The following is a 12,900-nucleotide window of genomic DNA, read 5'->3' on the forward strand; positions in this document are numbered from 1 at the left end:
TGCTTCTAGGGGCACCTGGGTGGCTCAGTTGGCTAAGCGTCCGACTTGAGCCCAGGTCATGATCTCACGGTTTGTGGGTTCAGCCCCAAGTCAGGCTCTGGGCTGACAGCTTGGAGCCTAGAGCTTGCTTCGGATTCTGTGTGTGTGTGTCTCTCTCTCTGCCCCTCCCCTGCTCTCTCTCTCTCTTTCTCTCTCAAAAGTAAATAAGCATCTTTTTAAAGAAGGAGTTTTGTTGTAGGATCAGTTAACATTATTAGGTAGGCTTTTCATCTACGAAAGTGTCCAGTGGGGATGGCATTCTAAAGCCACAATGGTCAAGGGGCAGTTTTTTGTTTCCAGGACAGTGTTACATCCCTGGCTCTTGCCCATCAAATACCAATCACATTTCGGCTCAGGTCATGATCTCACAGTTTGTGGGGTCGAGCCCCATGTGGGGGTCTTCGCTGACAGAGTGGAACCCGCTTGGGATTCTCTCTCTCTCTCTCTCTCTCTGCCCCTCCCCCACTCACATGCACATGCACCCTCTCAAAACAAAGAAACAAACATAAAAAATAATACCAGGCATTGAGGCAACCAAAAATGCTCACAGACTTCCCCAGAGCGACGATCCTGGAGGCTGCGGTCCTCTTTGCTCCACATTCCCTCCCCTCTGTACAACAGCGGGGATTTTTAAATCCCGAAGAGCCACGCAGGACACAGATTACGATGAAAGAGTAAGGCAGGGCCATACAAGTGCAGGGGCAGATCCTGTCCTTAAAATCTTGAAATTTTGTTTGTCATGGGTTGTTTGGCCTTCATTGGGATGGAGTAGAATAGAATTTTTCTTGATTGCTGGGTTTTCCCTATCCTCCCCTTCAACTTTTGCACCCGAGGCGAGGGCCTCACCCCCCACTTCACCCTAGTTGGGGCCCTGGAACTGTATTCTAATTTCACCTGTGCCACAGAGCCCCCTAGAGGCTCCGTTGCTTCATCCGTAACACGTAACACGGAGCCGGCAGAAATAGTCCACGGACTGCTTTGTCAGGCGGACCTCACGGAGACCCACAGCCACAGCGTGTGCCTGGCAAATGGGAGATAGTAACTAACACCTTTTTCCTGTCGGCCTTCAGGCCCCGGGCCACTGCGTGCGGATGAGCTATAAAGTCTGGTTCCAGATTAAAGGTCAGGAGCTGATCCGGAAGACGGCTGCCTGCTGCAACTTCTCCATCCCCAGCCAGGCGGGGTGGGTTGGGCTGTCTGCCGTCAATGCCACGAGCTGGAAGCCTCTCACGAACCTTTCTTTGGCCTGCTTGGGTAAGAGGCTCTGGATCTGCCCCGCCCCTGCCCCGCCCCCGTCCCCGCCCCTGAGGGGGAGGCGGGGCCTCAGCGTCGACCGCTGAGACTCCTCCCCCGTCCAGGTCCAAGTGCTGCCCCCCATGGCGTGGTGGTCAGGAGCGTGGCTGGGAGCCCGGAACTGCTGGTGACTTGGCAGCGGGGGTCTGGGGAGTTGCAGGAGCACGTGGTGGACTGGGCCCGGGACGGGGATCCCCTGGACGCCCTCAACTGGATCCGGCTTCCCCCTGAGAACCTCAGAGCGCTATTGCCAGGTGAGGCCCGGGGACACCGGGGTTCCCGTCTCAGCGCTTGCATAGCGGACTGATGAGTGGGCCTGCAGGAGAGAATGTTACGTTTAAAGTCTCATTAATTCATGCATGCGGTATTCACCGACTGCTCACTGTGGGCCGTGTGCGGGACACTGGTGTGCAGTGAGAGCCGCGGATGTCCGTTGGCATTTACCGTAAGCATTAAATGATTCAAACTGCCTTATAAAGTAGGCCTCTGTTATTATCGTGCCCGAGGTATAGGTGAAGAAAAAGGCCCAGGGAGGTTAAGCAACTTGCCCGGGACCACACAGCAAATAGGTGGTAGAACCAGGAGTTGGACCACATTATCAGGCCCCTGAAGCCAAACCCTGAGCCCTCACACTACCCTCCCTCTCGGCAACATCCCCATCGTCATGGAGCTGACTTTCTTATGGGTGAGCAGCCAGTGAAACAAACAACAAAACAAATACTCCAACAGTGTCATGGGGGGGGGGGGGGGGAATAAAACATGGTAAAGGGGAGGAGGGAGCACTGCTATTTTAGAAAGAAAGGTTAGAAAAGGCCTTTGTGGAAAAGCCACATTTGAACCGACACCCGAAGGAGGTGAGAGAGGGAGCTGTGAGGATGTCTGAGGGAAAAGCAAGAGGGAACAGACAGCGCAAGGGCCCAGAGGCAGGAATGTGCCTGATATGTTAGAAGAACAGCCGAGGAGGCCGGTGTGGCAGGAGTAGAATGCATGAGGGGAGAGAGGGGGAGGAGGTGAGGGCAGGGAGGGGACAGGCAAATTGTGCAGAGCCTGGTGGGTTACAAGGACTTGGGTTTATCCTGAGTGAGGTAGGAGCCATGGAGAGTTCTGAGCAAGAATGGATATGCCCTGACTCGGTTGCTCACAGGTGCCCTTTGGCTGCTCTTGGGGGGAGTGGACTGGGAAGGGGTGAGGGCTGGACCACGTGGGAACTGAGGAAGGGGGGAGAAGCAGGCAGGTTCTGACTGGGGAGTCCTGGGCAGAATTTGGGGATCCACTTGGATATGTTTTGTTGGAGATGTTCATCCAAATGGAGCTGTCCATGGGGCTGTTGGATACTCAGGTCTGGGGCTTGCTATGAGTTCTGGGCTGGGATGTGGTGCTGGGGAGCCCATCCTTGGTGTAAAGGACTTGGGAGAGCATGAGAGGGAGGCATTGAGTGAAAAATTTAGGAAGGACAGAGTCCCGAGGACCATAGCATGTATGGAGAAAAGAGGAGGAGCCCCGATTTTGGAAAATTCCCATCTGGGGAAGGCCATGCAGCAGCCGTAGGCTTTGAGAAGGGACCTCAGGAGCCTCACCTACCGTGATGGGTGGCGTCAGAGCCACCCCACCCGTAGCCCCGGTGTTTTGACCGTCCCCCAGCCTCCGGCACCTGTATTTCCTTTGCCCTGAAGCCTTTTTCTGGTCACTGAAGCATTTCGCCTGCCTAAGCAGCCGGCTGGAAGTGCTTGGGAATTAAGTCCCATCAGATGCAGCCCTCCACCGATTGATTACTGGTAAGGGTTGGTGGATACATACCCCAGCTTCCTCCCTCCGTGGGTGGGTTGGCTCTTAGGCATGTGCTCTCTGCTGCCTCCCAGAGGTAGCCGGCGGGATTGAATTTCCATTGCCTACATTGGGAAATTGTTCTCGTCATTTACTGGAGGGCTGCCTCTCTTTCCCCATTTCACTTCCCAGCCGCCCTGGTGGTGTTCTGTGGGGCTACCACCCAGGAAAATTACTTTTATCCAGATATTTCTCTCAGCATGTCCTTCAGGAGACCCAAATGAAGACGCCTACTGGGTAGGGACTGAGTAGGGGAGGGGGAGCCAACTCTGTCTTTGTCCCTCCACCCACCAGGGGAGTTTGAAGGAGGGGTCCCCTACCGAATCACAGTGACAGCAGTCTCTCCTTGCGGCTTGGCCCCTGCCCCCTCAGTCTGGAGGTTCACAGAGGAACTAGGTAAGTGGTGGGGCTGGAGAATGGTGGAACCCTCTAGAACCGTGACAGACCTTGACCCCCTGGCTTCCTCCCCAGTGCCCTTAGCAGGACCAACACTTTGGCGACTCCAGGACACCCCGCCAGGAACCCCCGCCATAGCATGGGGAGAGGTCCCAAGGCGCCAACTTCGGGGCCATCTCACCCACTACACCTTGTGTGCACAGAGCGGGACCGGGCCTTCTGTCTGCATGAATGGTGAGCTTCACTGCCCCTGTCCCCTGCTCCTAGCCCCCACAAGACCCACCCATCAGTCTACCCAACTCTTGTCCCCAGATTGGCCCCTTGGTTCCCTCTCAGCCCCTGGGAAAATATCAGGGTGTCCTCAGCTCCCTAGTGGACAATAATCCTGTGGCTATCAATATAACGAACTGCCATTTGGCCATTAAAAATGAAGACTTTGATCTATATTTATTGACATTGAGAGATGCCTGTCATGTTTTATTAAGCGAAAAAGATAAAAAGATGACAAAACTCCAAGAGATGGTTCCATTTCTGTAAAAGAAACCCAGCACTGAGCAAAGCAGAGGTGCAAATATGGAAAGAAATTGTGCACCATGTCAACAGGATCACAGGGTTATGTGTGATTTTTATTTCAAGTATGTATCCATCGTTAGATTAAAAAAAATTTGTTTTAATTTTAGAGAGAGGGTGCAGACAAGGCAGAGGGGTAAAGGGAAAGAGAGAGAGAGAGAGAGAGAGAGAGAGAGAGAGAGAGAGAGAGAGAAAAGCTTAAGCAGGCTCTGTGCTCAGTGCAGAGCCCGACGTGGGTTTCAATCCCATGACGCTCGGATCATGACCTGGACTGAAATCAAGAGTCAGATGCTAAACCGACTGAACCACCCAGGCACCCCTTACGTTTTTATATTTATATGTTATTAAATATATACACATGTATGTATTATGATTATTTTTAAAAGAGGACCATGTACTGGGGCACCTGCGTGGCTCAGTTGGTTAAGCATCTGACTTCAGCTCAGGTCATGATCTCGTGGTTCATGAGTTCAAACCCTGCATTGAACTCTCTGCTGTCAGTGCAGAGCTCGCTTTGGATCCTGTCTCCCTCTTCCTCTGCCCCTCCCCTGCTCATGCTCTCTCTCTCTCTCAAAAATAAATAAACATTTAAAAAAAGGGCGGGGCGCCTGGGTGGCTCAGTCAGTTAAATGGCTGACTTTTGATTTCCGCTCACGTCATGATCTCATGGTCCTGAGTTCGAGCCCCGCATCGGGTTTTGTGCTCACAGTGTGGAGCCTGCTTCGGACCCTCTGTCTCCCTCTTTCGGCCCCTCCCCGGCTCATTCTCTCCCTCTCTCTCCTTCTCAAAAATAAATCGATGTTAAATCGTAAAAAATAAAACAAAATAAAATAAAATACCATGTTACAGACTATAGTTGGGCCCCTGAATCTCTTATGACTGTGATATTTTGCAACTTTATTTTTTTCACCTGCTCATTTAGCTTAGACATTTTCTATGGCAATATATCTGGATCCGTGCTCATGTCTCCTATTATCCTGTAACAAACCAAAAAGCTACTTCCTCTTTTAGCTTAAAAACAAAAAAGACAATTTAGTAAAAAAAAAAAAAAAAAAAAAAAAAAGTAGACAAATATAACTCTGGGAGGTGCACATGTCTTCCCCTTATCTGGAGAAAATCTCTATTCACTGGGATAATGTGCAGGTAAGGAATATGATGCTCATTCATTTAGTTTTTCAAATGTATGTCATTTTTGAGGGCTTTCTGTGTGCCAGGCACTGATCTAGGTGCTGGGAATATGGCCCTTGTAGAGCTTTCTTTTTTCTTTCTTTCTTTCTTTTTTTTTTTTAAGTTTACTTATTTATTTTGGGTGCCTGGGCGGCTCAATCGGTTTAAGCATCCGACTTTGGCCCAGGTTGTGAACTCGCGGTTCATGAGTTCGAGCCCCGCATCGGGCTCTGTGCTGATAGCTCGGAGACTGAAGCCTGCTTCAGATTCTGTGTCTCCCTCTCTCTCTGCCACTCCCCCACTCATGCTCTGTCTGTCTCTCTCAAAAATGAATAAACATTAAATTTTTTTAATAAATAAAAATAAAGTTTACTTATTTATTTTGAGAGAGAGAGAGAACGAGCACAGAGGAGGGGCAGAGAGAGAGAGAGAGAGAGAGAGAGAGAGAGAGAGAGAGAATGAATCCCAAGCAGGCTCTGCACTGTCAGTGTGGAGCCCAGCACGGGGTTTGATCTCAGGAACCATGAGACTGTGACCTGAGCTGAAACCGAGAGCCAGACACTTAACTGGCTGAGCCACCCAGGCTCTGGAGCAAACTTTCCTGTGGTCAGGGAGGACCTCACTGAGGAGGTGAAATTTGAGCAAAGAAGGCTGGAGTCATGTGGGTATCTGGGGAGAGTGTTGCAGACATAGAGAAAGCACATGCAAAGGCCCTGAGGTAGGACTTGACTGCCTCCCCAACCTCTCTGGGTGTGTCCTTCAGTGAGTGGCAGCGCCCGGAACATCACCCTGCCTGACCTTCCCTGGGGTCCTTGTGAGCTGTGGATGACCGCATCCACCATCGCAGGACAGGGCCCACCCGGTCCCAGCCTCCGGCTTCACCTACCAGGTAGAGGGGCTGGGGTTGGGACTACCACAGGAGGGGGCCTGCTCCATTTCAAGGAGATAGGGGTTTCCGAGAGAGCGGGCAACCTTTTGACTTGGGGGTGGTTACTGATGATGCCTCAGGGGCATTCTGATCCTGCAGAGTACTCTGGATTATCAGGCAGTGTGTCTGACCCTTTCACCCATCCCTGACGACTGTTTTGTTCACAACCCTCCCTCCCACCCCAAGATGTCCCCTACCCTTAGCCCTTACCCACTCCTAAGCCCCGCCCACTTACCTGCCTCCCGCACCCAAGCCCTGCCCCATCCGTGATCCATACCTGATCCCTCCCCCATCCCTGGTGTCTAAATGTTCTTCTGTTCCTCGGCCTCAGATAACACCCTGAAGTGGAAAGTTCTGCCAGGTGTCTTTCTCCTGTGGGGCTTGCTCCTGATGGGCTGTGGTATGAGCCTAGCCACCTCTGGAAGGTGAGGCTGTCGGCCAGGTGGGTCTCTGCACAGGTGGGGAGGGCAGCCGGACCCGAGCTAAGCTTTGCGGCGGGGTGGGGGGAGCCGATGGTGAGGGGACACTCAGGGCTCTGTGACGCTCCCGGACTCTGCAACCTGGGCCTGGGTATCAGGTCACCTAGATTCCCTGCCCTCTTACCTGCTTGCCAGGTGCCTCCACCTTCGGCACAAGGTACTGCCCCGCTGGGTCTGGGAGAAGGTTCCTGATCCTGCCAATAGCAATTCTGGCCAGCCTCACATGGAGGTGAGCAAAAAGGCGGGCTTACCTGGGCCCTCTGGGAGGGTGGCGGGTGCTGGGAGAGTGGGGAGCGGGTGGGAACAGAGCGGGGAGAATGAGGGGGGGCAGTATCTCAGTCTCGTTTCTTCCCAGGAGATGCCTCAGGCTCAGCCCCTCGGGGACTTCCCCATCCTGAAAGTGGAGGAGATGGAACCACTCCCGGTTGCGGAGCCCCCCCAGGCCTCCACCCGGCTTGACTCTGGGTATGAGAAGCACTTCCTGCCCACCCCTGAGGAGCTAGGCCTTCTGGGCCCGCCCCCAGGCCCCAAGTTCTGGCCTGAACCCACCACAAGCCAGGAGACGGCCGCTCATTTGACGGATGAAGACACTGAGGATCAGGGAGGCTGAGTCACTTGCCTGAGGACACCCAGCCAAGGACCCCTACAGCGAAGGGCCTGGCCCTACGGGGGCACATACGGATGGATGAGGGAGCAAAGGAAAACGCATGACGTCAAGAGTGGCAGCCGACTCCCCAGGTCCGTCCCGTCCCGCTGCTGTAACAGAACTGGAGCCCGGCCTCCCCAGCCTCCCTCGCAGCTCGGTGCAGCCACGGACCAAGTTCTCGTCCACGGAATGTGAGCGGCAGTGCCGCGTGCCGACGCCCAGACTGTTCTCTTCCCTTTCCCGTGAGCTGGAACATCAACAGTGCCCGTGATCCCGCTTTAACCACACCGAAGGGGAAGGTGAGGCAAGTAGGGGAAAGAAACCTGAGTCCCCAAGTGACCGCATGAATCAGAGCCACCCGGAGAAATAAACTTTTATGTTTTTATAGCTACGGTAGCTTGGGAACTTGCCACAGGAGCCGCGTATATCCTCACACTGGCTCAGTCTTTGATCCTAGCAGAGCGAGGCCTTGGACTTCCCACCAGGGGACGGCGAGGTGGTTCTGTGCGCGCGCACACGCACACACACACACACACACACACACACACACACACACACACAGTCCGAATGCTTTACGGCGAGGTGGTTCCGTACACACACACACACACACACACACACACACACACACACACACACTGTCCGAATGCTTTAACGTTTTTATTTTCAAGTATAAAGGCTTTGTCGTAGAAGGGAGCCGGGGTCACAGGCAGTGGGCGAGGGGTCCGGAAGCCCAGGTGGAGGTGGACGAGCGGGCCAGCTGGCTCCCAGGTGCCACAGCCGGTCCCGTGGTGCCCTGTCTGTGCCCGGGACCCGCTGCTGGATGCCAAGAGGCCGAGGTAGCTGTGAGAGGAGCCGGGCGTGGGGTGGAGGGTGTGGGCTCACATGACCACACAACACTGGCACGTCTTTTGCTTAGGGCCACTTGCCTCTTCACCCTCGGGAGGGGCAGGTGGCTCGGGCTGCCGGGCAGGTGCATAGGTGGGCACGGGGCGGGCACTAGGGTTGGCCCTGGGCCCTTCCACCTGAAGCAGTGGCTGGCACTCGGCAGGCTGCTCTGGAGCTGGGGTCTCTGCCAGGAGGGGGGCGGTGGCGTCTCCTGAGGGGCCCTGGCCCTCAGCAGGGGTTTGGGGCCTTACAGATTCTTCCTCCAGGGAGCCTTCCTGTTTCTCCTGGGGCTGTGGTCCTTCCTCTTCCGGCCTTGCCTCTTCCTTGGCCCCCAAGGAAGCCCCTGCCTCACTCACCTCCTCTGCCTGACATTCCTTTCCTCCTCCGGACTCTCTCTGCTCTTCTGGACTCAGATCTTCTTCAACCACGTCAGTCTTCTCTGCCTTCAGTGACGCCTCCCCTCCTCTCTCTGCCTCCGATGGCGCCTCGCCTCCTTTCTCAGCTCCCAATAGTGCCTCACCTCCTGTTCTCTCTGCCTCCGATGGCGCCTCCCCTCCTCCTTTCTCTGCCTCCAGTGATTTCTCGCCTTCCTTTCTCTCTGTCACCAATGGTTCTTCAGTCGCCTCTAGTTTTTCTTCGCCTTCTTTCTGCTCGACTCGCAATGGCCCCTCACCTCTTTCCCTCTCTGCCCTCAAAGGTCCCTCAACTGCCTTTCTTGCGGCTGACGGTGGTTCCTCAACTGCCTTCCTCTCTGGCCTCAGCTTTTCCTCCCCTGCTCCCCTCTCTGGCTCCAAAGGGCCCTCGCTTCCCGCCCTCTCCCCCACCAGAGGCACGTCTGCCCCTGCCTCTTCCTCAGTCCCCTTCTTTCCTTCGCCCGCTGATTCCACCGGTTCCTCTGCTTGGCTCCTTCCCGCCCCCCAGGCATCCTCCCCTGCCCCCCTCTCCACCCCCAGCGGACTCTCAGGCCCTCCCCCGCTTCCCCGTGCCCTTGGCCCTTCCAACCCCTCCACGACCAGCTCCTCCCCCAGCTCCTCCCACTCTTCGCTGAGGGTCACCCTCTCCACCCAAATGAAGGACCCCTCCTCTCCTCCAGAGCCCCCTGGCCCATCACCGTCAGAGCTGCCCCTGGGGACGCCGCCTTCTCCAGGAGCTGCTCCCTCTAGCCTCACCTGGAGCCTCGGGGAGCTGGTCTGCGCAGCCTTCTGGCCCCTGCCCCCCTCCCCTGTGGCCTCGGAGTCGCTGCTCTCCGGCCCTCCCACCCCCTCCCAGACCACCTCCACGATGCCCCTGTCCTCCTTCACCCAGGACGGGGGCTCTGGGCAGGCAGCTTCCTGCCTGTCCCCAATGGCCTCCAGCACCATTTCCTCCACCTTAGCCTCCAGCTCTGGGCCCGTGGCCTCCGTGGCACAGTCCTCTGTGGCCCTCAGCCCCTCCCATACCACCTCCACCACGCCCCCTCCTTTGGCCTCACCCACGCCCCCCTCAGATGCTGCCAGCCCCTGACTCGGCCCCTGTTCTGCAGCGGGGCTGGGTCCAGGGCAGGGGCCGTTGGCTTCTGAGGAGGCCCCTGCTACCCCAGGGAACAGCCTCAGGGTGGGTGGAACCCTGACAGCCTCATCTCTGGGCTCAGAGGGGGACTCTGGGGAGGTGTCCACTGGTCCAGCTGGGAGGGAGGCTCTCCTGCTCAGATCAGTGTGGCCTTGGGGAGTAAGGGGAGGAAAGGAGAGGAGACAGGGGGCAACAGAGTGAGATCCTGGCCCCCCAGATTCAGGCCCCTCTTCGTGGGACCCCCAGACCTGGGGCCCAAACACCCACCTGTGGGACCTGCCTCCACGGTAGGCTGGGAGAGAGGTCGATGACCCTGCAGGGGTAACAGAGACAAGGTGAGGCCAGCCAGCGTCTCCACCTCCACCCTCCCTGCGTGCTGGTTCGCTCCCCAACCCAGACACCCTCGATGGCTCCTCCATCAAGTTCAGGACCACACCCTCCTCAGCCTTCCTCCCCTGTCTTACCGCTCTCTGCTCAAGTGCCCCCCACACAGTAGGTGCTTAATCAATACTGTGTTCATGGGCCAACAGCTCTGTATTAGGAACCTATTCCGTCAGCTACTGAGATTGCTGTGGACGAGGGACACTTACTTAAGCCTTTTGCTATTGGAACTCACGTTCTAGGGGGTGGGGTATAAACATAAACACAAATCTGTAATGTCCGGAGTGAGAAAGACTACGGCAGGAAAAAACAAAAAGTGGGACGAGGGGCTACAGAGAGCCTGGGAGGTGGTGGGGTGCCTCCTTTATGTCGAAGATGCAGGAGGGCCTCTAGGAGGAAGTGACATTGAGCAGAGACCTGAAGCGTGAGAGGCGCTGATGAGAGGAGCTGGCCTCGAGGCTCAAGAGGTAGATACAGCCATTCCAGGCAGAGGGGAGAGCAAGTGCAAAAGGCCTGGGGCTGCAATGAGCTGACAAGGTCAAGGACTAGAAAAGAGGGTCAGCGTTGCTGTAGTAGAGTGAGGGAAAGGGCAAGAGTCTGAAAATGGGCTCAGAGAAGCAGGGGGTGGGGGCAGCCTGCTCGGTCAAACCCCAGGGATCTCCTCCTCACAGTTCCCTATAAGGTAAGAATCTTCTTTCCAGCCTCCAGGCTTTCGTGTGGGCTGTTTCCTCTGCCTGGAATTCTCTTTCCCCTCTTGCCTGGTCCCCAGCAGACTCCATACAGATACCACGGCCTCCAGGAAGCCTTCCTGGGTCACTCGGGTGATTCCTCTGTGCTCCTCCCATGCCCGGGGCTCCCCTGTCACAGACTCTTGGATAGTGGGCTCCTCTCTAGCAAGAAACTCCTGGCCTATACTAAAAACCCAACAAACTCTCCCCAGATCCATTAACAGGTCTCTTGGCCCTCTGCCCTGCCAGAGGCACCTGGGAATCTTAATAAAGGTGCTACCAAAACAGAAACCCGTGTGGATGCCTCAGATCACAAGAGCATCTCATGGTGACCCATTCCTCCCTCTGAAACGAACAAATTCCACGAGCACTGCACCCCCCCCCCATTTCCCCACCACATTCCTCATTCTGGCATTAGCAGTGTCACAACAAAACTTCCCCAGGCCTGTTCCTAGGATCATGTCCACCCACCCAACCCCCCCGCCCCGTGCCTCTTCCACGTGTGTGCTGTCGTTCCTCTCATTTTAGACACGGGGAAACTGAGGCTTGAACAACGAAAGCGGCTTGCCCGAGACCACAGAGCAGAGAAACAGCAGAGGACTTAGAGGTTAAACGGCACTTGGAGAAGGCCCGCTTTGGTCCCTGCTGGCCGCACCTCGGCCCCTCCCGTTTGCTCCCCCGCCCCCGGTTCTCACCTGTCTGCGCCAGGTGGGCCTGCCGGGGGACTTGTGCTGGGCACCTGTGGATGCACTTTGCAACAGCTGCAGCTGGGATTGGAGTCTGAGGGAGAGAGGAGGCTGCTGGGAGCCGGGCCCCCAGGCTCAACGCCAAGGCCCCCTCAATGTGCCACTTCCCCGGTGTGGACCTGGGGCCCTGGCCTAGCCAGGCCGGCAAAGCCAGCAGGCAGGGGCCCAACTCACGTGAACAAGCTGTCTTCCAAGTTGCGGATTCGGGCCTGAGCCTGGCCCTCAGGTGACTGGGGGTCTTTAGAGGTGGAGTCCTCCTGCTGCTCCGGCCCCTCAGCTGCCCCGTCCATGAGCCAACGCTCCCGGAGAGACTTCCTCTGGGCACGGGAGGGGAGCTCTGGCTGTGCATACTGGCTACCCCACCCCATGGAGGGCTCCCTCCTAATCCCCCAGCTGGGAAGATTTCTTATTGTCCAAAACCACCCGAACGGCACAGACATCTCTCCTTCAGGTGAGGATATGATCCCCCCCCCTCAACACTGCCAGGTGGGACAGACACCCCAATACCAGCCTAGAGCTCTCCCAGGCTGGAACAAAACACCCCTCATCTCCCCACCCCTTCCAGAATGGGACAGGCACTCCCAGAGATGAAATCAACGTCTCTATGGGCCCCTCCCTACCCCAAAGCTGGGCAAACACCTTCGCTGTCCCCATACTCTTCCCAAAGATGGTACAAATGTCCCCATCATTATCACCACCACCCCACCATCCCCCCCCCCCCCCCCCCCCCCCGCCCCACCACCCGCTCTCCCAAGCAGAGGAAAAACGCCCGCCTAAGCTGGAACCAATGCCCCCTGCTGCTCCCACCCAAACTGGACAGAGCCTCCCATGATCCCCCAGACCGACTCTCATTGATACCCCCACTTCGTTGCCCAGGCTTGACAGGCGCCCCCGCCCGCCCCCAACCTTGAGCCGCTCCACGCGGAGTTTCTCCTCTTCCAGCTCCCGGCGCGCGGCGCGGATCTCCTCCTGCAGCCGCCGCTTCTCCTGCGCACAGAGGACCCGGAGCTGCCCGCGGGCCGGGCGGGGCCGCCACCTCCCCTTCCGCCTGCCCTCCTCCTCGGGGCTCCCGGGACTCCCGGGGCTGCGAACGGGGCGGGGCGGCGGAGCGCACGTCGGGGCCCCCGGCGGGGAGGGGGCTGCGGAGGCGCTGACTCAGCAGCGGGTGGGGGCGGGGCGGCGGGGGCGGGGCCGGCCGCGCCCGCGATGCTGCGGAGGCCTCGCCGGCGCCGAATGGGGCGGGGGGGGGGGGGGGGGGGGGGGGGGGGGG

The 12,900-nt window shown here is 57.1% G+C and overlaps 2 protein-coding genes across 3 annotated transcripts in view; one reads left to right on the forward strand and one right to left on the reverse strand.

The window, feature by feature from the left end:
- The window catches only part of IL27RA (interleukin 27 receptor subunit alpha), a 16,236-nt gene extending 8,503 nt beyond the window's left edge, over positions 1-7,733 (forward strand). The window contains 9 exon segments of the mRNA XM_040450123.1: positions 1,110-1,293; positions 1,398-1,586; positions 3,451-3,552; positions 3,628-3,786; positions 6,053-6,178; positions 6,549-6,642; positions 6,832-6,925; positions 7,052-7,213; positions 7,216-7,733. Coding sequence (XP_040306057.1) covers positions 1,110-1,293; positions 1,398-1,586; positions 3,451-3,552; positions 3,628-3,786; positions 6,053-6,178; positions 6,549-6,642; positions 6,832-6,925; positions 7,052-7,213; positions 7,216-7,239 — 1,134 coding nt within the window. The 3' untranslated portion in view covers positions 7,240-7,733.
- Positions 7,734-7,978: 245 nt separating this feature from the next.
- The window catches only part of PALM3 (paralemmin 3), an 8,591-nt gene continuing 3,669 nt past the window's right edge, over positions 7,979-12,900 (reverse strand). The window contains exons 3-8 of one of the 2 annotated variants that reach the window (XM_040450122.1): positions 12,537-12,617; positions 11,805-11,947; positions 11,580-11,664; positions 10,043-10,088; positions 8,776-9,926; positions 7,979-8,712 (exon numbers count right to left, since the gene is read on the reverse strand). In XM_040450122.1, coding sequence (XP_040306056.1) covers positions 8,221-8,712; positions 8,776-9,926; positions 10,043-10,088; positions 11,580-11,664; positions 11,805-11,947; positions 12,537-12,617 — 1,998 coding nt within the window. In that variant the 3' untranslated portion in view covers positions 7,979-8,220. Of the gene's footprint in view, positions 9,927-10,042; positions 10,089-11,579; positions 11,665-11,804; positions 11,948-12,536; positions 12,618-12,900 lie in introns of both variants that reach the window. The other variant, XM_040450121.1, reaches the window with a different exon arrangement.

This window comes from Herpailurus yagouaroundi, unplaced genomic scaffold (genome assembly GCF_014898765.1).
Source record: "Herpailurus yagouaroundi ecotype Mexico unplaced genomic scaffold, PumYag 200, whole genome shotgun sequence".
Taxonomy (NCBI): domain Eukaryota; kingdom Metazoa; phylum Chordata; class Mammalia; order Carnivora; family Felidae; genus Herpailurus; species Herpailurus yagouaroundi.